Source organism: Lynx rufus, unplaced genomic scaffold (genome assembly GCF_022079265.1).
Source record: "Lynx rufus isolate CCGP_SWC_20201006 ecotype Redwood Valley unplaced genomic scaffold, mLynRuf1.p SCAF_7, whole genome shotgun sequence".
In the NCBI taxonomy this organism is placed as follows: domain Eukaryota; kingdom Metazoa; phylum Chordata; class Mammalia; order Carnivora; family Felidae; genus Lynx; species Lynx rufus.
The window spans coordinates 100,349,519-100,376,576 of NW_025814889.1; the positions used below are offsets into that span (position 1 = coordinate 100,349,519).

The 27,058-nt window shown below is 34.2% G+C and overlaps 1 protein-coding gene across 1 annotated transcript in view; it reads left to right on the top strand.

The window, feature by feature from the left end:
• ZDHHC17 (zinc finger DHHC-type palmitoyltransferase 17) overlaps positions 1-27,058 on the top strand; it is an 89,585-nt gene that overhangs the window by 37,969 nt on the left and 24,558 nt on the right. The window contains exons 4-8 of the mRNA XM_047065789.1: positions 2,230-2,307; positions 2,892-3,036; positions 8,008-8,072; positions 8,713-8,875; positions 16,681-16,806. Of these exons, the coding sequence (XP_046921745.1) occupies positions 2,230-2,307; positions 2,892-3,036; positions 8,008-8,072; positions 8,713-8,875; positions 16,681-16,806 (577 nt within the window). The remainder of the gene's footprint in view (positions 1-2,229; positions 2,308-2,891; positions 3,037-8,007; positions 8,073-8,712; positions 8,876-16,680; positions 16,807-27,058) is intronic.

Consider the following 27,058-nt stretch of genomic DNA (forward strand, 5'->3'; position numbering starts at 1 on the left):
GAAGTTTTTCTCTGGCATTGTTCAGTGTCTCTTAGAGAAGAATCTTCTAATCTCTTTGTAGGAGGAGCTGAGTATCTATCTCTGTCTGCCAGCTGAACTGAGCAAGGAAAGGGGTTTGGGGTTGTAGTTGTTGTTTAGCATGTAAACTTTCATTGAATTGCTATGTTTTCAGTATAGTGTCTCATATGGTTCTCTGATTTAATTCCCTGAGTCTCAAATTTCTCTGATGAAGGTGCTCTGAATGTACTTTTCAGCAAATGCTGAGTGGTTGAGTGTTAAAATCAGTATGAGCCTGAGGCTGAAGCCAGAAGTCATCATCATACAATGAAATTTAGAGATGTAAGAATGAATCTGAACTTTTAAGAGTTTGAGGTATTACAGTAATTTTGAAATTTTGAGGAGTCACATTTTGAAATTCAACATTACAGTGCACAAAGAAGTACTTACCTAGCACTGTCAGCTGCTTGTTTCCATCCATGTCACTAAAATGCCTGTTTGTGGTGCTAAATACTTAACTTTTGGCAAGAATGTAAGTTACAAAACAATTTTTTCAGTAACTTTTATTAACTTACAGCCAGTGTTTTTGTTTATAGTCTAGCTTCTTTACATTCTACAGAGGTAACAGTTACCTTTCATCCCTTAGCCTTTCCAGGGTTTTATAAACTCTGGATTGCTTCTCATTGGTGTTCCCTCTGGAGACATTTGAGTTTTAGCTCTTTACTTTTCATCTTTCAAATACTTGTTAATATCTCTTGTTCATTGATGGTCCTATCTCAAAACCTAGGGATCATTAGTTAATACCTGCAGGAACATTCCTTGGTAACCTTCTTGTAGTATACAGGAGGCTTAAGTTTAAAAGTAAGAATTAAATGATCTTCTCAGAATTTTGTAGTTTTGAACTAGGGTCTAATAGCTATAAAGAATAACATGTTATAAAAATTTGGTACTTCTTTTCCAGTAGTTTACAATGAAAAGGCAATAAAAGTTATTCTTCTGTAGCATACAGAAAAAAAAAAGTTGTACTTTAGAACCAGTCTGGAAATCACTCATTGCCATAGCCCTAGCAAGGATTTGAAATGTGAGTAAAAATAACTCTCATGAACAAATATATTGACTATAGAGAACATAATATAAAATTGCCTTAAAAAAATCCCAGCTCTTATCAAAGTTGTTCTTTGGCCAAGCTATATTTCTCTTTGGGCTCAGAAAATCATTTTCAGCTATTATATAGTTTAAACTTAAGAAACAGTTTAGGAATAGTTAAATGTTTGTATTCAGACTAATGTCTGATATTTTGGACTGGAAATATTTTAGTCTGGAAATATTTGGTTAAGTTACTTAAACTATTTAAGAAGATACGGTAGAGTTGGGCCCTTTATTGTGTAATGTTTTAAAAACACCAGTTTAACAAATACATAAAGCAATAAATTTCTGAATCAAACATATGAGTATATTAAATGTTTAAAACTGTGTACATTAAAAGTGAATGTGTTAGTGATCTAAAGCAGTAATCACTTAGAACAGTTTAAGAATCTCAGTAATATACACACATCAAGTATTTGACATCAGAGGTGTGAAATCACTTATATTCAAGATTCATTATATTGATCAGCTCAAAGTAAGCATTATGATAAGCAGCTAAGTCCTGTTCATTTCAGAAGATATCAAGATGTTATAATGTTAATATATTAAGCAGTGAGGTTGCTTTTTTTTTTTAAAGCAACATACCTTTAAAGGCATAACAAGGCATTCTAAAGAACCTCTATGTTATACTTACAATTTATAAAATTCTTGCACGTAAATTGTTTGATTTAATCTACAGTAATTTTGTGAGGAAAGTAAAGCTCTAAAAGCTGAGCCTCTACCAATGGTAGACTAAGTGGCCTGTTCTACAACTTTTCTGTGCTGTTGCTCTTTGATCCAAGTCTTAATGGTTCTCTCACCACCTTCTTTTTTTATAGAATTGTTATTTGGTATTGCTGTTCTTTTTTGTAACTTTGAAAAAATTATTTTCCTTTTGCTTCTAGAACAAAAGAGAGTGATGTGTTTGATATAAATTCTACTAAGTATATTTTTTAAAGTTCACAAAAGATTGTTTATCATAGAGACATAAACTAGCATGAGATCTACAATGGAAAAAATGGAAAACGTTTTTTTCTTTATTTTTTACATAATTTCATAAAATTGAAAATGCAAGTTGTCTAAATTATTTAAAATTTTGTCTTATAGATACTATATTTCGAAAGGTGCTATTGTGGATCAACTTGGAGGAGACCTAAATTCAACTCCATTGCACTGGGCCACAAGGTTTAAATTTGCTTCTGGATTATTTTTTTCCTTTGGTTTCTTTGTTAGTCTATAACTAAACAATTTTCTTTTTTTAATGATATGCTAAAATGAATGGGAGAACTTAAAGTAATAGTTAATACCAACAGTGTACTAACGTATTGCTGTATAGTGTTACGTGCATTGGCAGCAGTTTATTGTGCCAGAATATCTTTAGGGAATTCACCATGCTGATGTTAATCCAGTTAGGTTAAGACTGAGTTTGTAAATGTAATATTGTGCAGCCTCTGTATATTTACAATTAAAGAAGTTGCCCAGTTTCTGAGATAATTAAGATAATATTTGAATAGGATTAATAGAATATAGTAACTATTTATTACATATTTAAAGAAGTTATAAGTATCTCTAAAATTTAAAAGACTTATTTCAGTTGAGACTTAAAAACCTTAAAATCCTAAGTATGTCTTGACATATGCCTATTTTAAAAAACTTTTTAAACATTTGTATAATCTTTTCCACCATTACCCTATTTAAAAAAAGATCTTCCCGGAGATCCTGTTTGAAATAACTTTATATATTTAAGTGTTTATTCTTTTATGTTTTAGACAAGGCCATCTATCTATGGTTGTGCAACTAATGAAATATGGTGCAGATCCTTCACTAATTGATGGAGAAGGATGTAGCTGTATTCATCTGGCTGCTCAGTTTGGACATACCTCAATTGTTGCTTATCTCATAGCAAAAGGACAGGTAAAAAAATTACAGTGGTGTGGATTTTAATCAGATGTTCTTCATGGTTTATTTTGAATAGTACTCTCTGATGGATGACAGTGAATAAATAGTTTCATATTGAGGTAGTAAATGTAGTTAAGTTGAAAATAAGAAAGATAATCAAGAACCAGATAATGATCTATTAAATTGCATTTTTTATTTCTGAGAATGATAGAGATGAATCCTGGAAAGTAAGAAAATTTAAGTATCTATTTTTTCCCTTAATTACATCTTTTGAATATATCCTCTGAATTCATTTAAACTTTTTTGAACATATTTTACTGGTTATTTTCTCTATTAGGTACCTCTTGGAGAAGGGGATAAATTGTTTAGGATCAGTTTCTTGGTTTCTGCTGTGTAAAATAATGCTGCTTCATACATGTCAGAAAACTTCTCATGTTTAAGGGGTTCTTCCTGACTTTTTGAGTGTGTACTGACTATAATCGCATTAAATAGGTACCAGTTTATATATACCATGTTTTTGTGATAAATGTATTTCATTAAAATTAATGTTTCTCAGTTTTTGTTTCATGTGTTTTCTCTGGTCATACTTAAATATTAGTTTTATAGCTAAGGATCTCATCATAAGAGTAAGACAAATGATTTTACTTCAATGCTATTAACATTTATTTTAGATTAAAATTTTTATGCAGATTCGCAATTTGAATAGCATTTATCTTATGAATTCTTTTAAGATATTTGTTGTTGGCAGTGCCAAACACTGACCCTTGTGTGTTGTGCTTATAGCTTAAGGAAAGAGGCGTAGACCGGCTACTTGCTAGTAGGGGAAGGGTTTCTGTTATGGTATTGACAGACTACCCACAAAAGCGGTTCTGACAGCTTTAGAACAATATCAGCTATTCCTTGGGTTGACTGGTCTTGGCCTGGTCGTTCTTTGCCTTGTGATAATGGCTGGGGCTACAGTCGTCTGGGGGCTTAACTGAGATGGAGGATGGCTCATTCACATACCTTGTATCTTAATAGGAATGGCTAAAAGGCTGGGTCCAGGTGGAATGCTGAGATGACTAGTTATCTCTCTTTTTCTCCATGCAGTCTCAGAATTCTCTCTCCATAGCACCCTCCACGTAGTCTTTGTAGCAGGGCAACTAGACTTCTTGTGTGTTGGGAGCTCCCAAAAGAACAGAAGCAGCTCTGCCTCTTTTAAGTCTTAAGTCTTGAACTGGCACAGCAACATTTGTGCTCCATTCTGTCGGTTAATGCAAGTAACAGGGCCAGTCCATGTTCATTGGGGGGACACGTGGATGTGAATACCAGCAGGTGAAGTTTATTGGGGGCCATCTTTGGATACCAGCTGCCACAGGAGATTACTTTTGTTCTCCCAGAGTTCCTTCTAGGCTGGGGTTTGGAGCAACAAATGGTGCTGTAACCCATGATAGTGTTGTTAGTGGCTTTTTATTTTGCAGGTATAAATTTATATTCGCTTTTTTTCCTTTTGTTTTTTTAACTGGGTAAGAAAAGTGGTATAAATTTTTTTTAGTCTTTTTGTTAGCATATTGATTTTGGGTTTTGGATGTTTTAATAATCTTTTTAATTTTGGCATAGGATATTGGCTATAAAATTCTCGGGGCAGGGATTTCTACCTGTTACAGTACCTTTTGTATATAATAAATGCGTGATGATAACAAATGGCAGTTTGTTTTCTTTTTCATGAGTAATTTTTTTGCTACAAAAGTAACACACTTACTGTAAAATATTCAAACATAAGAGCAGAGTATGACTTAGAAAATGAAACCCCATGTCTTCCCTTACCCGCATCCCAAACTGAGATCACTTTCTTTTAATTGTTTAGTATATTTTTCCAGAATTTTTTTCCATCTATACACTAATTATAAAAGTAAACTTCTGTAGTGTTCATTACATCATACTTTGGGGTCCAAAGTCCTTCTTTGGCCTACAGAACCATGGGTTCTTTGGCCTACAGAACCATGGATTCTCCAGCCCATCTTTTGTCATTTCCCCTCACTCACTCTGCTTTGACACACCAGTCTTCCTCCTGTTCCTTGAGCAGCTCTGCTACGCTGCTGCTTTAGGGCCTTTGTGATTGATCTTACCTTCTGCTTGGTAAATCCTTCCCTCAGATAGTCACACAGTTCTCTGTTTTATTTCAGTCAGATGTTTGCTCAAATTTTATTAGTTCTGATTAGTTCCCAATTATAAGTAATAATAAAATTACTATATTTTCATTTTTTCTTTTTCTTCCCTTTCACTGACTTTAGTCTATAATACTGTTTTTCTTAGTGTTAACTTCTTTCTGGTAGATATAAGTACATTTCCATTACTAGATTTTTTTAACTATAATTAATATCCTTTGACTCATAGCTATTACAGATTAGGCACTCTTCACACTTTCTTTCCAACCTTCTTTTTCCATTTTTGTCTTCATTTTTTTCTCCATTTTTTTGTTCATTGTATCAGTTTTACATTCTTAGGGCATATAGCATTTCCATTTAGTTTGTCATTCTGTTCCTCACATTTGTTTCATTTTAGCTCTATTGTTAAAATATATTTAGTGTTCACTACCAATTCTTTTGGATGATTTTCAGGAGAAAAGGGAAAATGCTAAGTTATGGAGCCCTGTTGATCATGGAATCCCCATAAGCTTTTGGTCTGGGCTTGTTAATTCTTCCTAATAGAGAATACCCATACGTCCAGGCTGAACTTGGAAAAGAAGTACCAAGTTTTAAATCCTGAGCCAAAGAAAGAAAAGGTTGAATTTCATTTTTCTTTTAGTACTCTAGAGATGTGGCATTATTTTACATTTTTAATTTCACTTATATTTTTTAATACTGTCACTTTAAAAGGATAGGAAAAGACAACTAAGAAGGAAGAAGAAACTAAAGAATTTACATGTCTGTCTTACTTGGACATCAAATTTAGTTGAGCTATCTTGAAATTAGGACAGTGAAAGAAGTAAAATAAGTTACAGTGCTTGACTCATATAAGAAACAAGGAAACTTGTCATTTCTGAGAAGATTTTCGTAAAGATTTTAATTGAAAAAAAAATTGATGTGTATATTGGAAGTATCGAATGAGGTTACATAGGACATTCCCACCCACATTTAACATGAATCCAGAAATGGATTTATAATGGATAAGGCATGCCATTTGATTACAGTATTTACTACGAGGGACAAAACTGATGATATCCAAGGATGCGTCTAGTTTGTCTAATGTACTGTTTCCTCAACATTTTTTCTGCCTCCATACCCTTGAAAATGTTCACATTTGAGGCATATTCCCTCGGTATCAGTGGCTCAAGAGAATTGCTGCATAGAGTTTTAAAGTGTTTTGCAGTATACTCGACTATGACTCTGTCCTCTCTGCATGACTGGTATACTAGATAACACAACTTGGATTACAGCTGCTACTTTTATATAATCCAGAATTGGGCGATGGGGAAGGGAAGAAGAGGAAACTTAGTATCTGTTGAATGTCTGTTATATTCTAGGCTATAGAGTGCTTTACACACATAGGTGTTATATGTATAACACATAGCCTGTTATATTCTAGGCTATAGGTGCTTTACACACATTGTTCCATTTAATCATCACAGGGTTCTTAGGAAGCCATTATATATTCACGTTTTTAAATGAGGAAGCTGAAGCTCAGAGAATTAAAGTGATTTTGCCAGTCTTCTAGCTAGTAAGTGGTAGAGCTAAGAATTCAAAACCATGTCTGTCTAAAAGCCTATGCCTTTCCCAAACAAATAGGTAGATAAACATGTCTTTTCACTTCACAAATGGTTTTTGATCACTTCACAAATGGTTTCACTCTACTGGGCACTGAGAATACAAAGATGAATTTTATAACAATTTTAATCCTCAAAGAACTTCTCTTTAGCTAATGGGACTAAATACCTCAGGCATAGAGGATAATTAGTCCAGGTTGGAGTTAGGAGAGATAATTTTAGAGAAGTGAAACTGATAGAATCCCTGATACATCAGGATGTCTTGAAAGGAGATTTAGGTAACTAGGGAAGAGTTTTGGTTAAAGAAATGGTAGTTTTAATTCTAATTTGTCAAAAAACTAAGCAAAAGCGGGGGGGAAGTACCATTAGGAAAGCAAAAAGTTGGGTAGGAGAAATAAAATAATCACTATTTTGCTGGGAATAGTATTCATATACATTTGTAATAATGTAAATATCAAATATTTATAGAACCAAAAATACAGTAGATCTCTTGAAAGAATAGAAAGGTGCATATTTGTTATGGGGCAGGAAGAGTAAAAAATTCTCATTTTGCATACCGAAGAGTCTCAGAAGATAATGCCTAAAACTGAAAAATGAAAAAGTAGTAATTCATGCATTTTACTTTCAGATGTGGAGGGTAAATACCAAAGCAATGAGCTAAAAGAGGTGAAAATAGTGGAGAGAAAGGCAGAGAACAGCTTTATCACCACAAATTTTGCAAAGTTATTTGACTCTAAAAATGTACGTGCATACCAATAAAATAAAAAGAAAGCGGACTTTTTTTGAGTTTATTGAAAAGATAGGTCTTTTTATTCTTTGTTTTGAAATGGCTAGAAGTAAACAGTTTTGTTATTCCTTCTTATCACGAATTTGTATAAATAAGTTTTTTGGACACTTAAATCATTTAACTTCTTATTTGTGGATGAAAGATGAAGAGTAGGTCAGGATCTTTAAATGCAAAACATTGAAAGGCTGATTATAGCATCTGAAAAGGGAAATCTATAAATATATGATAATTAAATACATATTTAATGTTTTGTCAATTAAATATATGTCCATTAATTAAAATATTTAGTAACAATAGGTGGTTTTATTTTAAAGTTAGAAAAAGTTTCATAAATGACCCTGATTGAAGAGTGTTATATTGGCTTTTCCTGTGACATGCAAATTAGATTTTTCAAGTAAGTTTTGTAGGAACTTAGAAATTTTTACTGTCTTACTTTTTTCTTTTTATTTATTAGGATGTAGATATGATGGATCAGAATGGAATGACACCTTTAATGTGGGCAGCTTATAGAACACATAGGTATGTAACCATCGTAAAATATTTATTCAGATCATTGTCAGCATAATAAAATGTAAAATAAATGATGGGAAAAGGCAGTTAATGTTCTATTTGCTAATATTTAAAATTCTTATTATGAGTACATAGTGTATGACAATTACTTTTTTGAATGTTTGAATCTTTGTGCTTACCTTCACCTTGGTAGTTACGGTATTCTTAATCTATTCCTCTTTTAGCAGTTTTTAAGAATGAAAGATGTTATCTTATTTTTAAAAATGATTTTTTTCACATTATTTGTATATCGACAGGGTTGATATATTAATTAGTAAGTAGCCTGAAAATATTTTTGGAACAATCCAGATTTTAATTAAAAAATTTAATTGTTTAATTATATAGGTATTAAGACCTCAATCCCTAATGAAAAACAGAAAATGTCAGGACCACATATGCCTTCTCTTGGAACTTTGTATAGGTGTTGCACATATTTAATCCTTCAGATTAGAATATTGTCTCATTACTGATTATAAGGTTGAGTATAGGTTAGAATGGAAGTGTTCCAAAATGGGATGCAAATGCAACCACGATCAGTTTAGTATCTGTAATGATTTCTATAATTGAAATTAGGGTTGTTGTTGTTGTTTTTTTTTTTTTTCCTTTTCAGTGTGGATCCAACTAGATTGCTTTTAACATTCAATGTTTCAGTTAACCTTGGTGACAAGTATCACAAAAACACTGCTCTGCATTGGGCAGTACTAGCAGGGAATACCACAGTCATTAGTCTTCTTCTGGAAGCTGGGGCTAATGTTGATGCCCAGAATATCAAGGTAAAAATACCCTGTATTGATTATGTTATGTGAAATGTTGTTAAGATCTCAGTTCCTCAATAAAAAACTAGATTTTTTCACAGACTGTCAAAGATGGAAGAAACGTCTTATTTAAGCTCACACCCTTTGCTTCCATGCAAGAATTTGTTTTGAAAGATTGATTTATTTACTTTTGTCTTGTAGTATTGAAGTAATTGTCAGATTTTGATGGCCTTTTCATTAGTGAATTCTTTCTTTTGAAAATTAAATTACATAACCCATATCTTCATAGGTGAAGGGAATAATTTTCTGGTTTCTTTAAGAAGACCAGTACAAAGAATCACATGTTTGTAGTTAAACCACATTATGCATAATAACTTTCAGTGATTCTTTGCCTTGTAATTGTCTTGTTTTAAAGATCAGGACCTTTACAGATTTATTAAATGTAAATACCTCTCCCGCGGATGTTTGGCCTGATCCAGGAAAAGTATACAAGAGTATCTAAGAGCAAAGCACAATTAATTAAAATTTGCATTCTGAACATTTAGAAATTTGCAGACATTTCATGAGTAGTTGAAAGACAGTTCTGTTGGTAGTCTTAAATTTTGGTTAACCATTTTTATTTTTAAAGCTTCAGGATCCACCATGTTGTTTGGCACCATTCTTTCTGTGAAATGACTTTAAACTTTGAAACATCATCTTTCAATAATGTGAATTCATAAATAATTTTGTGCCCTTTGACAAGTGTTCTTTAATTTTGACTATAAACCATAATACTTTTGGAGTCAGATCTCTTAAATTTCTAAGGGATATGTGCTAATTAAATTTGAAAGACATTTTTGCCACACAATATTCTGAAATGGCAATCAAAAAGTAGGTTATCTCCTGCTGGATCAGGGCATCTAATTATGTTCCAGTGAATAGTTCTTTCTGTATTCAATTACTCTGAGGTTAAACTGCTAAAATAATATAGCTTAGACTAGCTGTATGGAGCCTAATTTACTTAAAATTTTAACCAATTTTTAAAAATGAGTTTAATTAAAAGTACTTAGTTAAAAGTAGATATCAAATATCTTGTTGGAAACTATAAGAAATTGAGAAAAAGTTTCTTTCTTTCTTTTTTAAATTTCAGGTCTTTCTGTCTTTCCCCAAAGTGATCAGAATGGCTGAATATCTGACAATAAAATATTGAAAGAGGAAAGTCAGCATATTATAGGGCCTGACACATGATGGGCACTCTAAATATTTTTTGACAGACTGAAGATTTATGTAGTCTTGAGCTTTACCTCTAAGCTAGTTTTTCTGACACTCTGCTATTATACCTCTCTGCCACTTCTGAAATTATAGAGAGAAAAGTTTGCTTTTTGAAATGTTTTTTTTTAATTTAATTTTTAAAAAAAGTTTACTTATTTATTTTGTAAAAGAGAGAGAGCACCAGTGGGATAGGGGCAGAGAGAAAGAGATGAGAGAGAATCTCAAGCAGTCTCTGTGCTGTGAGCACAGAGCCCAAAATGGGGCTTGATCTCACAAACCATGATATCAGACCTGAGCTGAAACCAAGAGTCAACACTTAACCTACTGAGCTACCCAGGTGTCCCCCAAATGTTCTTAAATAGGAAGCTCAGAAACGTTTTTAACACTATGATTAGTAAATTGGGCTAACCTCAAGGTCTAAAGGACAGGAAAGGAAGAGTTTGACTAAGGCTGACTAATATCCCCATATGAAAAAATTAGTGAGTTTACCTTATGTTTATATCTGTATTGCTTTAGAGCATTGTTTCTCTTCTGTTTGGTACTGGACAGCCATTCTTTCTTTCTTTCTTTTTTAATGTTTATTTATTTTGAGAGAGAGAGGCACAGGGGAGGGGCAGAAGGAGAAGAAAGGCGAGAGAATCCCAAGCCAGGCTCCGTGCTGTCAGTGCAGAGCCTGATGTGGGGCTCACGAACTGCGAGATTATGACCTGAGCCAAAATCAAAACTCAGATGCTTAACCGACTGAGACACCCAGGCAGGTGCCCGCCTCCTGGACAGCCATTCTTAAAGTGATCATGCCCCAGGAATATATTTCAAAATATTACATGTTACATTATTAAAAAGATAGAACCAATTTTACTGTGTCAAATACTGAGTCTCCAGAGACTCTACCAAGAGCCTGTTGAAATTACAATAATACTAAAAATTGTGATAACATGACTGAACAGTTCTGGAATTTGAAACTAGTAGTATGTATTTTTAGACCATTTAAGAGTATATTTTTTATACATATAGACTTTTGGATAACTTCACTTGGATCAAGATCTTTAAGTCTTTGAAGTGTAGATTGTAAATTTAATGTCTTTTCAAATAAATAGTGAGCCCTTGCACTTTGCATTAACCATTGCATAAAGATGAGATTATTTATGTATGTACGTATGTATGTATATTTTTGAGAGAGCAAGTGTAAGTGAGCGAGGGACAGAGAGAGAGAGAGAGAATCCCACAAGGGGCAGAGAGAGAGGGAGAGTGTGGAGCCTGAAGCAGGGCTTGAGCTCACCTGAAGCGGGGCTCAAGCTCACTTGATTGAACTCCCAAGCCATGAGATCATGACCTGAGCTGAAATCAGATGCTTAACCGACTGAGCCACCCAGGTGCCCCATAAGCTTTTTTTTTTTTTTTTTTTTTTTTAAAGAGAGCATGCGCAAGCATGGGAGGGGCAGAAAGACAGACAGACAGACAGACAGAATGAATTCCAAGCAGGCTCCACACTGCCAGCGTGGAGCCCCATGCAGGACTTGATCTTGTGACTGTGAGATTGTAACCTGACCCAAATCAAGAGTCAGACAATTAACTGACTAAGCCACCCAGGCACCTCAACCATTGCATAAACTTTTATTAGACTTAGTAAAAGAAATAATCTGTAATGAATTTCAACAGAAAGGTAATGGTAAGAGAGATATTTGAAATGATGTAAATAATTTGAACCTTATAATTTTAATGGTTTGTAGGTTCAGGCATGTGAATTATTTGGTACCAAGATGGGATAAAGCTTGAATGTAGCTTTCTTAACTAGTGCAGTCCAGTGTCTACAGTGTAAAATAATTATCGTGCCTGTAGAACTTTTATTTAAATTCATGTTTGTTTTTTTTATTTTTATTAATGTTTTAATTTTATCTGACATGCATAAGCAGGATTGGCTATTGACAAAAAGAAGTTAGTTTGAAATGTAGTTCCCTGATAGCTTCTGGAGTTACATCATCATCATCATCATCATTATCATTGTTATTATTATTTAAAATTTTTCTAAATTAAGGTATAGTTGGCATGCAGCATTTTACTAGTTTCAGGTGTACAGTGTAACCTGAACCTGTCATGAGATGACCACAACAGGTCCAATCAGCATCTGTCACAAAACTTTGTTTTCTCTTGTGATTGGAACTCTGAAGATTTGCAGTCTTAGCAACTTTCAGATATACAATACAGTAGTATTTATTTTTGAGACAGAGAGAGACAGAGCATGAGTGGAGGAGGGGAAGAGAGAGAGAAAGAGACACAGAATCTGAAGCAGGTTCCAGGCTCTCAGCTGTCAGCGCAGAGCCTGAGGCAGAGCTCGAACTCACGAGCTGTGAGATCATGACCTGAGCTGAAGTCAGACGCTTAACCGACTGGGCCACCCAGACACCCCTACAATACAGGAGCATTAACTGTAGTCGCCATGCTGTACATTACATCCTCAGGACTTATTTTAAAACTGGAAGTTATTGTTAACTTTCAGCTCCCTTCACCTATTTCACCCACCCCCAACCCCTGCTTCTGGGAACCACTGGTCTGTTCTCTGTATCAGTTAACTTGGTTTCGTTTTATTTGTTTTATTTTTTAGATTACAGATATAAGTGAGATCATACAGTATTTATCTTTCTCTGACTTATTTGGAGTGACATTATTTTTAAATGAAATAAAGTTTAAGGAGTTGCTTCAGTTGCTCAGGGAACACTTACACTTTCAGAGGAAAACTAATCTTTTTATCCACACTGGTGGAAAAGTAGATTTTTGTTTTAAAATGCACTTTTTGTGGAATTAAAAAGATGAAGTATCAGATGCTTTTTCTGCTGGAATCTGGCATTCCAGATTCCATATGCTGAAGTCTAGTCACCACCTTCTAATGGAAACCATTCATTCATTCATTCACTCATTCATTCATTTAACAAATATCAGTGCTTGGGAGTCCAGGCGTTTAAGATAGATGAAGTCTGTATTCTCTCAGAATTTACATTGTATTAAGAAAATAGACAATAAGTAAAAACACATGCATATGCATCCTCATAGGCAAATGTGGTACAGTGATGAGGGATGAAGGGGCCACATGAGGTGAGAATGACTTGTGAATACCTCTGAGGAGATGACATTGCTTTCAGACTTGTCTGATAAAGGGATCAATTATGCAAAGACATGTGAGAAAGAAACTTCGCACGTAGATGAGCCTGCAAGTGCAAGTCCCAAGGTCAGGAGTAAGCTTGCCCTGTTAGAGGTGCAGCAAATGACAGCCTGGACTGAGTGCAGTGAGCACGGGAGTGCAGTCACTAAGGAAGGCAGTTGCCAGATAGTGCAAGGCCGTGATAAGGTACTTTGTGTTCTCAGTCATGAGAAGCAGTTTGGGAGGATTTACATAGGCTGGCTTTATAATCTTTGTGTTTTAAATATTTTTAAAAGACTACTTTGGTTGCTGATGGAGAATGCATTGAAGAATTAAAAAAAATGGAGGGGATGGGTAAAGATCAGTTAGACTATTGTAATAAACCAGGCAGGTGATGTTTGTTTAGCGTACAATTGTAGGAATAGCGATGGAGAGCAATGAATGGATTTGGAAATGATAGTTTAGAGTAGAAATGAAAATGATAGTTTAGAGTAGATTAGATATGAGGGTGAAAAGAAATATTGATGACTTAGATTTTGGTTTGAATAACTGAATGTCTTGTGATATATTGAGGTTGTGAAGACTGAAGGAGGAAGACTTTTCTTGGGGTGAGGGTGGTAAGAATATAATTTGAGGTGTGGTGCCTTTTAGCTATGTGGAATAGCAAGCTAATTAAGTAAACTTAAGTTGATATGAATGTCAACAGGGGAAAAATTAATTAATTGAAAACAGCATAGATTCTTTGTCCAGGAATTTGACAAAGTTGATTTATACCTGTATATTTTTCCAGTTTTCATTTCGAGAGCTAAGAAAGAGACTAATTGATAATCATGAATTATAACAAAAAAGATACAGTCTGCAAATCTGGCTGTAATAGCTAATAAAAGTTGTACTTTTCAAAGAATATGAAAAATTATACTTTGTGTTATAGTTATAAAAATATTGATCCTTTTTCTTCTAAAATAGCTTTTCTAATTAAAATTAAAGTTTCTTAGAAATCTGTCTTTATATTATTTACCCTTATAAATTAGTTATTTGAATAAAAAATTCAATTCTTTTAATATGTAAATAAATGATTTTTTTTTTTCAAAATAAGGTAACTTTAAAATGACTATTTTGATCCTTAGAAGGATCAGGAATGGTCATATACTCTAGATTAGAAATTCTTAATCTGGGACTTACTAGTGAATTTTGGTTAGAGGGTGAGCCCATGAACCCCTGAAATCGTTACCAAAAAATTACTTGCATCAGTGCTTTTGGGAGAGAAGGTCAATGGTTTTCATGAAATATGACTCAAAAGAATTTAAGAACCGTGACCCCACATAATAGTTACATGGAATAAATCCAGCCTTGTTAAATGATAACAATAAGGAAGGGAAAAATGATTTGGGATACTAAGGATTTTTTTAAAGTGACCTATGCAGTAATCCCTTTTTATTACAGCATCTCATTTTTGAATTTTTAAAAAATAATATTTTACCCTCTCCCACATGTTTTGGTTATACAGATAAATTTAGATGAGTTGAGTTTTGGGAGGACAATTAACCTCCAAGTGCTGCCCAAGCATTTATCATTTTTCTTTCTAAAATTATCAAATAGCATAATTTTTACCTTGTGTGGGCTATAAGATTACTGAGCTTTGTTAATATATGGAAAAAATCTTATATGGTTTCTTGACATGAGATAAGATACTTTTTTCTAAAAATAGTTTTTATTACCTCTTAAGTAACTGCCCTAGATGGTCTCCAAACAAGAATTTTCCTAGTTTTAACAATGAAATTCAACCTCAGGCAAAAAGTGATTTTCTCCTCTCCACCTTCCATAGTGTTTATCTCACCAAAACCTTTGAAATACTTCTTTTATTACCAGTTACATAGTCTATAAACACTCCATGACTCTTGTTGTTATTGCTCTTGTTATTATCATTTACTGTTTGGGCTGACACATGGAGTAATCAAATATAGACTTGACTTAGAACCCTGGTTTTAGTATCATTCTTTAAATTAATTGCTTGTTTATTTTACCAGCTGAATAAAAACTATACAAAAGCAGTCAGAAGACTAGAGGAATAGTTGAAAGATTTCTTAAAGCTCCCTCCATCTTTTTATCTAGGCAATCCTTAGGTGTCACATGGCCCTCTAGTGGAAGGGATGCTCAGCTGGACCGAGGCAACAGCAGGATATTCTCTGGGAATTGTTACCCAAGGGATTGCTTTTATTCAGGTAATCTTTATAGTTTGGATTAATTAGCTGGTTCTTACAACTTAGGTGATAGAAGTTTTGAATAGGTAAGGAGGTATTTTACAGTAAATATTCCTATTTGTGGAAGACTCACCTAGCTTAAGCCCGTGCCTTATTAAATACTATTGATCTGTTATTAAAGGATTGGTTGGGCATTTTGTTGTTATTGTTGTATTGTTACAGTTGTTGCTACTGGTGGTAGTGCTGTGTTTGTTTTGTTGTTTGCTTTTTATTTTTTAGTGTTTTTTTGTTTCATAGAGTGTACTTTATACTTGATAAATAATCATCCCTCATAAGTAAAGCTCTCCAAGGCTCCTTATTCTTTTGTTTTCATCTAGTTTTTCACAATAAAATTTCAGTATTTTCCTTTTTTAAGTAATTTTGAATATTCATCTATACATTCTTAAAATTTTGTCAGACACAATTTTTCACTTTACTTTTATATTTAAAGTAGATAAATAGTGTAGAATATTAACAAGAATAGAAATGTAGGTGTCTCACTAATGAGAAAGAAGATTTGAAATTAACAAGGGCAAAAAGAAGCATAGATCTAGAATTGGGGGCGCTTATATCTTCTTTCTTCCTTTAAAACATACTAGTTTCATTCACTTCTACTCTTTGGCATTCTTCTTCTTGAGATTAGAAGCTACAGGTCCATAACTTGAGTTTCACTATTTTTTGTTACTGTTGTCATTCTCTTTGGAAATTTCTGGATGTGTGAATGAATTTAAGATGATAGTACAACAGTAGGAGAAATAGAAGTTGACTTTTCTTCTTCTTCCCTATTCTCTTCAGACCTTTGTCATTATTGAAATTAAACTGAGAGGTTTCTGGCAATTTAGTATTCTAGTAGGATGTTTTGTAGTAATAAGTATTACTAATAAAACAAAGATATGAAATAACCGATAAACTTGATAGCCTCTGATCCAGCAGGTGCTGAAATACCTACTTTTTGATGTACTTTAATATAAGCCAAAATGCAAGCAAAAATAGAATTTATAGAATAAGATGAGTAAATACTCTTACTGATTGTACCTTGAATGGGAGAGCATAAGTAATATGTAATGATTTAGATTCTTTTAGTATTTGACTTTGCCTGATGTCAAAACAGTGTTAGTGAACTAATTGTTCAGTCAGTTTATTTTTATGGGAGTGCTTTAAAAGTTTTTTAAATATGAATTTCTTTTACTTATCAGGGTGAATCAGCACTTGATTTGGCAAAGCAGAGAAAGAACGTGTGGATGATCAACCATTTGCAAGAGGCGAGACAGGCAAAAGGATATGACAATCCGTCCTTCCTTAGAAAGCTCAAAGCTGATAAGGTAAATTCATGACTGAAGTTTTTCAGTATATAATCTTTTTAAGTAAAATTCATAGGCATGCCTTCTTACCTGAGCATTTATAGTTTTTAATTTTGCCATTGACCAGTGTGGCTAATTTGTCAGTCATCAAAGGTGAATAGCATTAAGCCTTGAGTACCATTTTATTTTAGGCTGTTCTGGTGGTAATACTATTTACTTAAAGTTAATGTTGATCTATGTGTTATCACAACAGAATGACAAGTTTTGGACAAAGGGAAATGTAAAAGCATGCCTCATTTATTTATAGTTCAGACTTCCTTAATGCATTGAAAATTCATTGGTCCATTACTTAGACATGGGAAGAGTTAGATTTATAGTTTATAAACTTGCCTTTTTTCAACCCCACAGTTGAGAATAATGAGCAATTTTTGCATGTTGTATTACCTCTTTCATTTTACTACTAGATATGATATAGAGAATGGTTATTTTTTTATTTTCTTTGATTTTGCTCTGTCCTCTAGGATTTAGAGCAGTTTTTCTCAACATAGCAAACAAAGGCTGATGTCTCATAATAACTAAGCTTGTAACAAAAGAGTCTTATATTACTTTGGAAAGTCCCATAATCTTTATGCTTTCATTTGTTTAGTGTAAATATTATAAAGGATTTTTAAAAAATACATTGTCAGATGAAAATGACTTTGTAAATTCTAGATGTTTATTAATATATAGTTACTTATTATAGCAATAATGAACTAGATGCCAGGTTTATGTGTTTGGATGTGATTTCTTTTATTTTTTAATTTTATTAAAAAGATGTATTTACTTATTTATTTATTTTTAATTTATTTTTTTAATTTACATCCAAGTTAGCATATAGTGCAACAATGATTTCAGGAGTAGATTCCTTAATGCTCCTTACCCATATAGCCCATACCCCCTCCCATAACCCCTCCAGCAACTCTTTGTTTTTTCTCTATATTTAAGAGTCTCTTATATGTTTTGTTCCCCCCTCCGTTTTTATATTATTTTTGCTTCCCTTCCCTTATGTTCATCTATTTTGTATCTTAAAGTCCTCATATGAGTGAAGTCATATATATGTTTTTCTCTAATTTTGCTTAGCATAATACCCTCTAGTTCCATCCATGTAGTTGTAAATGGCAAAATTTCCTTCTCTTTTGATTGCCAAGTAATACTCCATTTGTGTGTGTGTGTGTGTGTGTGTGTGTGTGTGTGTATGTGTGCGTATATATATATATATATATATATACACATACACATATACATATACATATAATATACATATACATATACATATACATATACACATACACATACACATATACATACACACATACCACATCTTTATCCATTCATCCATTGATGGACATTTGGGCTCTTTCCATACTTTGGCTATTGTTGATAGAGCTGTTATAAACGTTGGGGTGCATGTGCTCCTTCGAAACAGCACACCTGTATCCTTTAGATAAATACCTCAGTAGTGCAATTGCTGGGTTGTAGAGTAGTTCTATTTTTAATTTTTTGAGGAACCTCCATCCTGTTTTCCAGAGTGGCTGCACCAGTTTGCATTCCCACCAGCAATGCAAAAGAGATCCTCTTTCTCTGCATCCTCACCAACATCTGTCGTTGCCTGAGTTGTTAATGTTAGCCATTCTGACAAGTGTGAGGTGGTATCTCATTGTAGTTTTGATTTGTATTTCCCTGATGATGAGTGATGTTGAGCATTTTTTCGTGTGTCAGTTGGCCATCTGGATGTCTTCTTTGGAGAAGTGTCTATTCATGTCTTTTGCCCATTTCTTCACTGGTTATTTGTTTGGGGTGTTGAGTTTGAAAAGTTTTTTGTAGATTTTAGATACTAACCCTTTATCTGATATGTTGTTTGCATATATCTGCTCCCATTCTGTCGGTTGCCTTTTAGTTTTGCTGATTGTTTCCTTCCCAGTGCAGAAGCTTTTTATTTTGATGAGGTCCTTCCCAATAGTTCCTTTTTGCTTTTGTTTCCCTTGCTTCTGGAGATATGTTGAGTAAGAAGTTACTGTGGCCAACGTCAGAGAGATTTTTGCCTGCTTTCTCCTCAAGGATTTTGATGGCTTCCTGTCTTACATTTAGGTTTTTCATCCATTTTGAGTTTATTTTTGTGTAAATTTTTTTCAATGTTTATTTATTTTTAAGAGAGAGAGAGACAGAGTGCAAGCGGGGAAGGGGCAGAGAGAGGGGAGACACAGAATCTGGAGCAGGCTCCAGGCTCTGAGATGTCAGCACAGAGCATGATGCAGGGCTTGAACCCACCGATCGCAAGATCATAACCTGAGCTGAAGTGAGACACTTAACCTTCTCAGCCACCCAGGCGCCCCTAATTTCTTTCAAAAAAGAGAGAACAGTTTAGCACAGTTTTATTAATGTTTGTATATTACTGGGATCAGTTCAGAAATTGAATATTCCTGTTTTTGTTTTTGTTGGTTTTTTTTTTTGCATTAGTATTTGTAAATACACTACATTTTTAAAAAAGATTACTCAATAAAAATATATGATGGTTGAGGGCTTTGTGAAACGAAGTATTTGTAATTATGTAGATTGTTGTCTTTTCCTCCTATCAGAAATATTTAAGTCATAAACATGACTTGATTTGCTGTTCTGTACAGTATGTTCTGTATTTAAACAAGAAACAGTGGCATGTAGGATCCAGTAGTATTTTTCTAAAAATAAGTCATCCCAAAGGGGGAAAAATATTTTTGGACACTGCTAGTAGATTAGATAGATGCAGAGAAAACCTTGATTTCAGAAAACTGTTTTAAAAGTTGTTGGATTTTTTATATATTTTTTAATGTTTATTTTTTTTGAGAGAGAGAAAGAGCGCGTGCATGCATGAGTGGGGAAGGGGCAGAGAGAGAGAGAGAGAGGGAGACATAGAATCCAAAGCAGCTCCAGGTTCTGAGCTGTCAGCACAGAGCCTGACATAGGGCTTGAACCCACAGACTGTGAGATCATGACCTGAGCCAAAGTTGGCCATTTAACCAACTGAGCCACCCAGGTACCCCAAGAGTTCTTGGATTTTTAAGGTTAGAAAGTTTTAGTTAGGCAGATTTATGGCTAAATAAATGCTTAACAATAAGTTAGAGGGAAATCTCTATTATTTCTCAACACTTAAAAACCCATGATCCCTTTTGTTAACAATGGTAATCTCACATATTGTCCTCTTTAATATTGTTTATTGATATATATGAAAATAAATCTGGGAAGATGGAGTAGATATTCTTTTCTCATACCTCCCCACTAAGTATAACTGCAAAACCTGGACATTATGTACAAAATATTTAAATGTAGGAAGATTCTGGGAGATGGAGAGAAAAAGGCAGAGTGGTTAGGGAGCTCAGGACCTGAAGAATGACATAGTGGTTAGTTTCCTGTGTTTTGTTTTATTTTGTTTCATTTTTTTTTTCCTCAATATCCCAAAAGTGGAGCTGACAAAGCCAACAACCTAGAATCACAAATGAATACAGACAAAGTCTCTAGCAAAATCCTCCTGTTTAGCCAAAGAACCACAAAAGAGGCAGCTTAACAAGATAGAGATTTTTAGAAAATAAATTTCTGCCACAGCTAAATATTGCAAAAAAACTGTGGCTCCATCCCAAATCATACCAGCAAAGGCCATCAGACTTCCACCCTTACCAGGCTGTAATGAGGTGTCCCATCTTATCTCCTGGGATGGTGTCAGAGAAGGCTAAATAAAGATTTGGCACTTTCATCCCCACTGGTCGTTAATGAGGTCCCATCCCCTGCTCTATCAGGGAAGACCACAGAGGAAACAATAATGAGGCACTTCTAACCCTCCTAGCCAGGGAGGTATAAGTAGAGGTATAGTGAGAGTTGGAAGTTCCACCTTTGCCCAACAGTAATTAGGAGCCCCCCCCCCCCCCTTCTCGGGTGTCAGTGGAGTCCAGGTTGAGATCTGAGCTTCATTCACATCACCTGGCAGTATTGGGAAGGTGCATCACTCCCTCCTTCTGCCATGCTGCATCAGAGGAATCCATCTAAAAGAAAAGGTTTAATAAGATCCAGTGTCTGATAATACCCAAAATCCAAAATGTCCAGGTTTCAAAGGAAAATCATTCATCATACCAATAACCAAGAAGATCTGAAACTGATAAAAAGAGAATCAAGTAGGTACCAACAACATGATGACAGAGATGTTAGAATTATCTGACACAATATTTTAAAACAGCCATTAAAAAAGACTTCAGTGAATAATTATGAACATGCTTGAAACAAAGGAAAAATAATCTCAGCAAAGAAATAGAAATATAGAAATAGAATATACAGAAGAACCAAATGGAAATTTTAAAACTGAAAATTGCAATAACCAAATGTACAAAACTCAGTGAATGGGCTCAACAGCAGAATAGAGGGGACAGAGGAAAGAATCTGTGACCTTGAAGATAGAACAATAAAAATTACACATTCTGAATGACAAAAGGGAATAAATTGAAAAAAATGAACAGAGCCTAAGGAACCTGTGGTTATAACAGAGTATCTGATATTGATATGTTTGGTGTCCCAGAAGAAGAAGAGCAGGAGGGTGGAACTAAAAAAGTACTCAAAAGATATGATGGCCCATAAAACCTCCAAATTTCTCAAAAGACAGACCTACAGAATAAGAACTGGAACATACCCTAAACAGAATAAACTCAAAGAAATCCTGCCTGAACACATCATAGTCAAAATTCTGGAAACAAAAGACCAAAAAATAAAATTCTTGAAATCCCCTTACCAGCAGAGGTGAAACAGTTCAGACGACCCTGGAATTCTTATCAGAAACCATAGAGGCCAGAAGAAACTGGCACACATTTTTCATGTGCTGAATGGAAAGAACTGTCAACCCAGAATCCAGTATCCAGTAAAAATATCTTTCAGGAAGAATGGCTAAGAGAAGTTCTTTAAACAGAAAGGAAATGAAAAAAAAATTAGAAAAAAAAAAAGGAAATGATAAAAGATCTTGCAACATAAGATCATGATAAGCCAAATTATGGGTAAATACCATGGACTTCTCATCTTATACCTTCTAAATTATGTTTGATGATGGAGCAAAAATTATAATACTGCTTGATGTGTCTCTAAATGTGGGTAAAGAACATATGTGAGACTATTTATTTAGTTAGTTATTTTTAACGTTTATTTTTGAGACAGAGAGAGACAGAGCATGAACGGGGGAGGGTCAGAGAGAGGGAGACACAGAATCCGAAACAGGCTCCAGACTCCGAGCTGTCAGCACAGAGCCCGACGCGGGGCTCGAACTCACGGACCGTGAGATCATGACCTGAGCCGAAGTCGGCCGCTTCACCGACTGAGCCACCCAGGCGCCCCAATGTGAGACAATTTATAATGTAATCAGGGGTGGGTAGAGAGGCATAAAGGCAAGTAAAGTTTCCACACTTCTCTTGAACTGGTAAAATGATGACACCAGTATATACTAGGATAAGTTATGTTTATATAATACTTAGAGTAACTACTAAAAAAGCTATACAAAGAGATAAACTGAAAAACACTATAGATGAATCAAAATAGAATTCTAAAAAGCTTTCCAGTAACCCACAAGAAGGCAGGAAAAAGAAAACAGAGAAACCATAGAGAAGAAGTAGAAAACAAAAAATGAAATTATAGACTTAAACTCTAGCATATCAGTAATCTCATTACATTAAAATATTCTAATATACCAAGTAAAAGACACATATTGGCTTTCTGTATTATAAAACATGACCCAACTATGTACTGTCTATAAGAAACTCACTTCACATGTAACAATATTGGCAAATTGTTTATATAGGCAGAATGGAAATGATATATGTTACCCTGATATCAAAATCACACAATGGCACTACAAAAAAAAAAAAAAAAAAAAAACTATAAACCAATATCCCTGATGAATATACAGTTGACCCTTGAACAACATGGGTTTAACTGTGTAGGTCCACTTAGATTTTTTTTTTTTTTGATATAGTACTGTAATGTATTTTCTCTTCCCTAATGATTTTCTTAGTGATACTTCCTTTTCCCTACTTTACTGTAAGAATACAGTGTATATATAATACATATAACATACAAAATATGTTCAGCCAACTGTTTATGTTACTTGGTAAGACTTCTGGTCAAAATAAAAGGCTGTTGTTAAGTTTTGGGGGAGTCAGATGTTATATGCAGATTTTTTATTGCATGGGGTTTGGTACCCCTAACCCCTCCATTATTCAGGGTTTAACAGTATACTCAAAAATTTTTAATAAAATGTTGACAAATAGAAGTCATCATTACATAAGAGGACTTATGTACCATGACCAAATTGGGTGTATTATAGGAATGCAAGGCTCATTTATTTATTTAAAACAATTTTTTCAATGTTTATTTATTTTTGAGAGAGAGAGAGAGAGACAGAGTGAGAGCAGGGAAGGGGCAGAGAGGGAGGGAGACACAGAATCCAAAGCAGGCTCCAGGCTCTGAGCAGTCAGCACAGAGCCCAACGTGGGGCTTGAACTCATGGACCGCGAGATCATGATTTAAGCTAAAGTCGGACACTTAACTGACTGAAGCACCCAGGTGTCCCTGCAAGGCTCATTTAATATTCAAAATTATTCAGTGTAGTATACCATATTAACAAAGAAGAAAAATCTCATAATTATATCCATGCAGAAAAAGCATTTGATAAAGTCAATGTCTGTTTATGGTAACACTCTCAAGAGAACTACAAATAGAGGAAAATTTCCTGAACTTCATAAAGGACATTTCTAAAACCTTCAGCTAATATCATACTTAATTGTGAAAGACTGATTTCCCAGTAAGATCAAGGACAAGGCAAGGATATCCCTCTTACTGTTTTTATTCAACTTAGGGCTGGAAATTCTAGCTAGTGAAATAAAGCAAGAAAAGGAAATTAAAAGGCATATAGTTCAGAAAAAGGAAAAAAAAATTGCCCTATTTGTGGTTGACATGACTGTCAGTATAGAAAATCCCAAGGAATCTGTAAAGTAAACCCCTAGAACTAATAAATGAATTTAGTGAGTCACAGGATATATCTATTTTATTTCTAAAAACTTTTTTAATGTTTATTTGTTTTTGAGAGAGAAAGACAGAGCATAAACGAGGGAGGGTCAGAGAGAGGGGGACACAGAATCCGAAGCAGGCTCTAGGCTCTGAGCTGTCAGTACAGAGCCCAACGCGGGGCTCGAACTCATGGACTGAGATCATGACCTGAGCTGAAGTCGGATGCTTAACCAACTGAGCCATCCACGTGCCCCCTATTTTATTCTATATACTGTAATAAACATGCAGACACCAACATTAATACAGTATTACTTAGAATTGCACAAAACAATTGGGTACTTAAGTGTAAATCTAACCACACACGTAAAATAACTATATACTGAAAGTTTTTTTAAATGCCAATGAAAGAAATCAAAGGTGATCTAAATAAATGGAGAGATATACTGTGTTCTTAAAATGGGGGGTGTCTGGGTAGCTGAGTTGGTTAAGTGTCTGACTCTTGACCTCAGCTCAGGTCTTGATCTCAGGGGTCATGAGTTCAAGCCCTGTGTTGTTGCGCTTTGTGCTAGATGGGAAACCTATTTAAAAAAAATATATGTAAATTTTTAAATAGTAAATATGTCAGTTGTGCCCAAATTGTTATACAAATTTCAAGTAATTAAAAAATTCCAGCAAGATTTTTTTTCTGTATGGCCAAGATTATTCTATACAGAAAGGCAATAGATCTAGGATAGCTAAGACAATTTTGAACAAAAAGAATCATTCCGTGCAATTTTAAGACCTGCTATATATCTATAGTAATCAGGACTGTGTGGTATGCTTAGAGGAGCAAATTCCTAGATCAGTGAAAGAGAATAGAGATCCCAGAAATAGAACCACAGAGATATATATGCCCATCGACTTGATAGAAGTGCAAAAACAATTCAGTGGAGAAAATAAAACCTTTCCAACAAATGATGCTAGAGCATTTGGACCTGTATAAACAAAAAATAAAATAAACCTCTACTCAGACTTCACATTGTATAAAAAAGTTAACTCAAGGGGCTCCTGGGTGGCTCATTCAGTTAAGCGTCCGCCTTCGGTTCAGGTCATGATCTCACGGTCCATGAGTTCGAGCCCCACGTTGGGCTCTGTGTTGACAGCTCAGAGCCTGGAGCCTGCTTCAGATTCTGTGTCTCCCTTTTTCTCTGCCCCTCCCCTGCTCATGCTCTGTCTCTCTCAAAAACAAAGATTAAAAAAATTTTTTTTTCAAAAAAAAAGTTAACTCAAAATGGTTCACAGACTTAAATGTAAAATGCAAACCTATAAAACTTTAGGGCTATGCAAGGAGTTAGACTTCACATGAGAAGTATGATCCATGAAAGTAAAAATTGATCAATTAGACTTAATTAAAATGAAAAGCTTTTGTCCTATGAAAGACCCTGTTAATTAGGATGAAAAGACAGACTACAGACTAGGAGAAAATATTTGCTAGCCATATATCCAACAAAGGACTAGTTTGCAGAATCTATAAAGAATTTTCACAACAATGAAGAAATCAATCCAATTAGAAAGTGGATTAAAGGCAAAAAGATATTTCACCAAAGAAGATATAAAAATGGCAGATAAACACATGAAAAGATGTTCAGTATCATTAGTCATTAGGGAAATGCAAATTAAAACCACAATGACTTACTATCATATACCTATCAGAATAACTAAAGAAGTTGCAGCAACACCAAATGCTGGTGAGGGTACAGAGAGATTACTCCACATGATTCCTACATTGCTGGTGGGAATGTAAAACAATACAGTACTCTGGAGAACAGTTTGAGAGTTTCTTTTTTAAAAACTTAATATGCATTTACCATACAACCCAGAAGCTGTACCGTTATGTACACAAAATCCTGTACATAAATGTTTATCGCAGTTCTATTCATAATAGCCCCAAACTGGAAACAACCCCAGAGTCCTTCAGTGGATGAATGGTTAAACTGTGATACATTCATACCATGGAATGTTCTTTAATAATAAAAAGAAGTGAACTAAGGATATATGCAATAACATGGATCAATGTCTAGACAATTATGTTGAATAAAAAAGCCAATCCCATAAGGTTACATACTATATCATTCCAATTATATAAAATTCTTGAAATGACAAAATTATAGAAATGTAGAATAGATTAGTGGTTGCCAGAGGTTAATATACAGGTGAAGGTAGAGTAGGAGGGAAGTTGCTCTAAAAGGACAACATGAGCAGTCCTTGTAGTGATGGAAATATTCTGCATCTTAACTGCATCAATGTCAACATCATGATTATGATATTGTACAAAATATTGTACTATATTTTGCAAAATGTTAGTCTTTGGGAGAACCTGGGTAAAGGGTACTTGGGCTCTGTATTATTTATTACAACTGCATGTGAACCTATAGTTGTTTCAAAATTAAGTTTAATACAAAAATAGCTTACTGAATTACAGACTGTAGAGGGTAGATACACAGGTATTCACCATAAAATTCTTTCAAACTTACTATATATTTGAAAGTTTCCATAATAAAATTCAAGAGAAAATAGATTTTTCATATCTACAAAAGCAGCACATCACCATTACATCTTTTTTTTTTTTAATATCTTTACAGTATCATAAATAACATGGTAAGTAACATTTTGGAAAAGAAAAAGACAACTCTGGAAACCCCACACATGGATATTTATCCAAGTGAAATGAATTTACATTCATGCAGAAATCTGTACTTAAATGTTTATAATGGCTTTATTCATAGTCCTCAAATTTGGAAACAGCCTTTATCCTTGAGCTGGAGATGGATAAGTAAACTGTAATACATCCTATAATGGAATACTACTCAGCATTAATAAGGAACAAACTGCTGATACACACAACAACATGGGGGAGTGTCAAATGAATTGTTGAAGTGAAGGAAGCCAGACTTAAAAGAGTGCATCAGTATGATTCCATGTATACAACATTCCTGCAAAGGAAAAACTATAGGGGTAGAAATCAGATTAGTGTTTGTTAGGGGCTGGGTCTGGGGGCCATAGGTATTTCAGGACTTGATAGAACTATTCTGTGTCTTAATTTTCATGCTGACATAACTGTGTATATTAATCTAACTTCAGAGTACCCAAGAGAGGGTGAATTTTACTGTATGTAAATTGTATCTTTATTTTTAATGAAAAAAATGTAGCTATTGCTGAGGGAGAATGAGTACCTTAAATCAAGGCA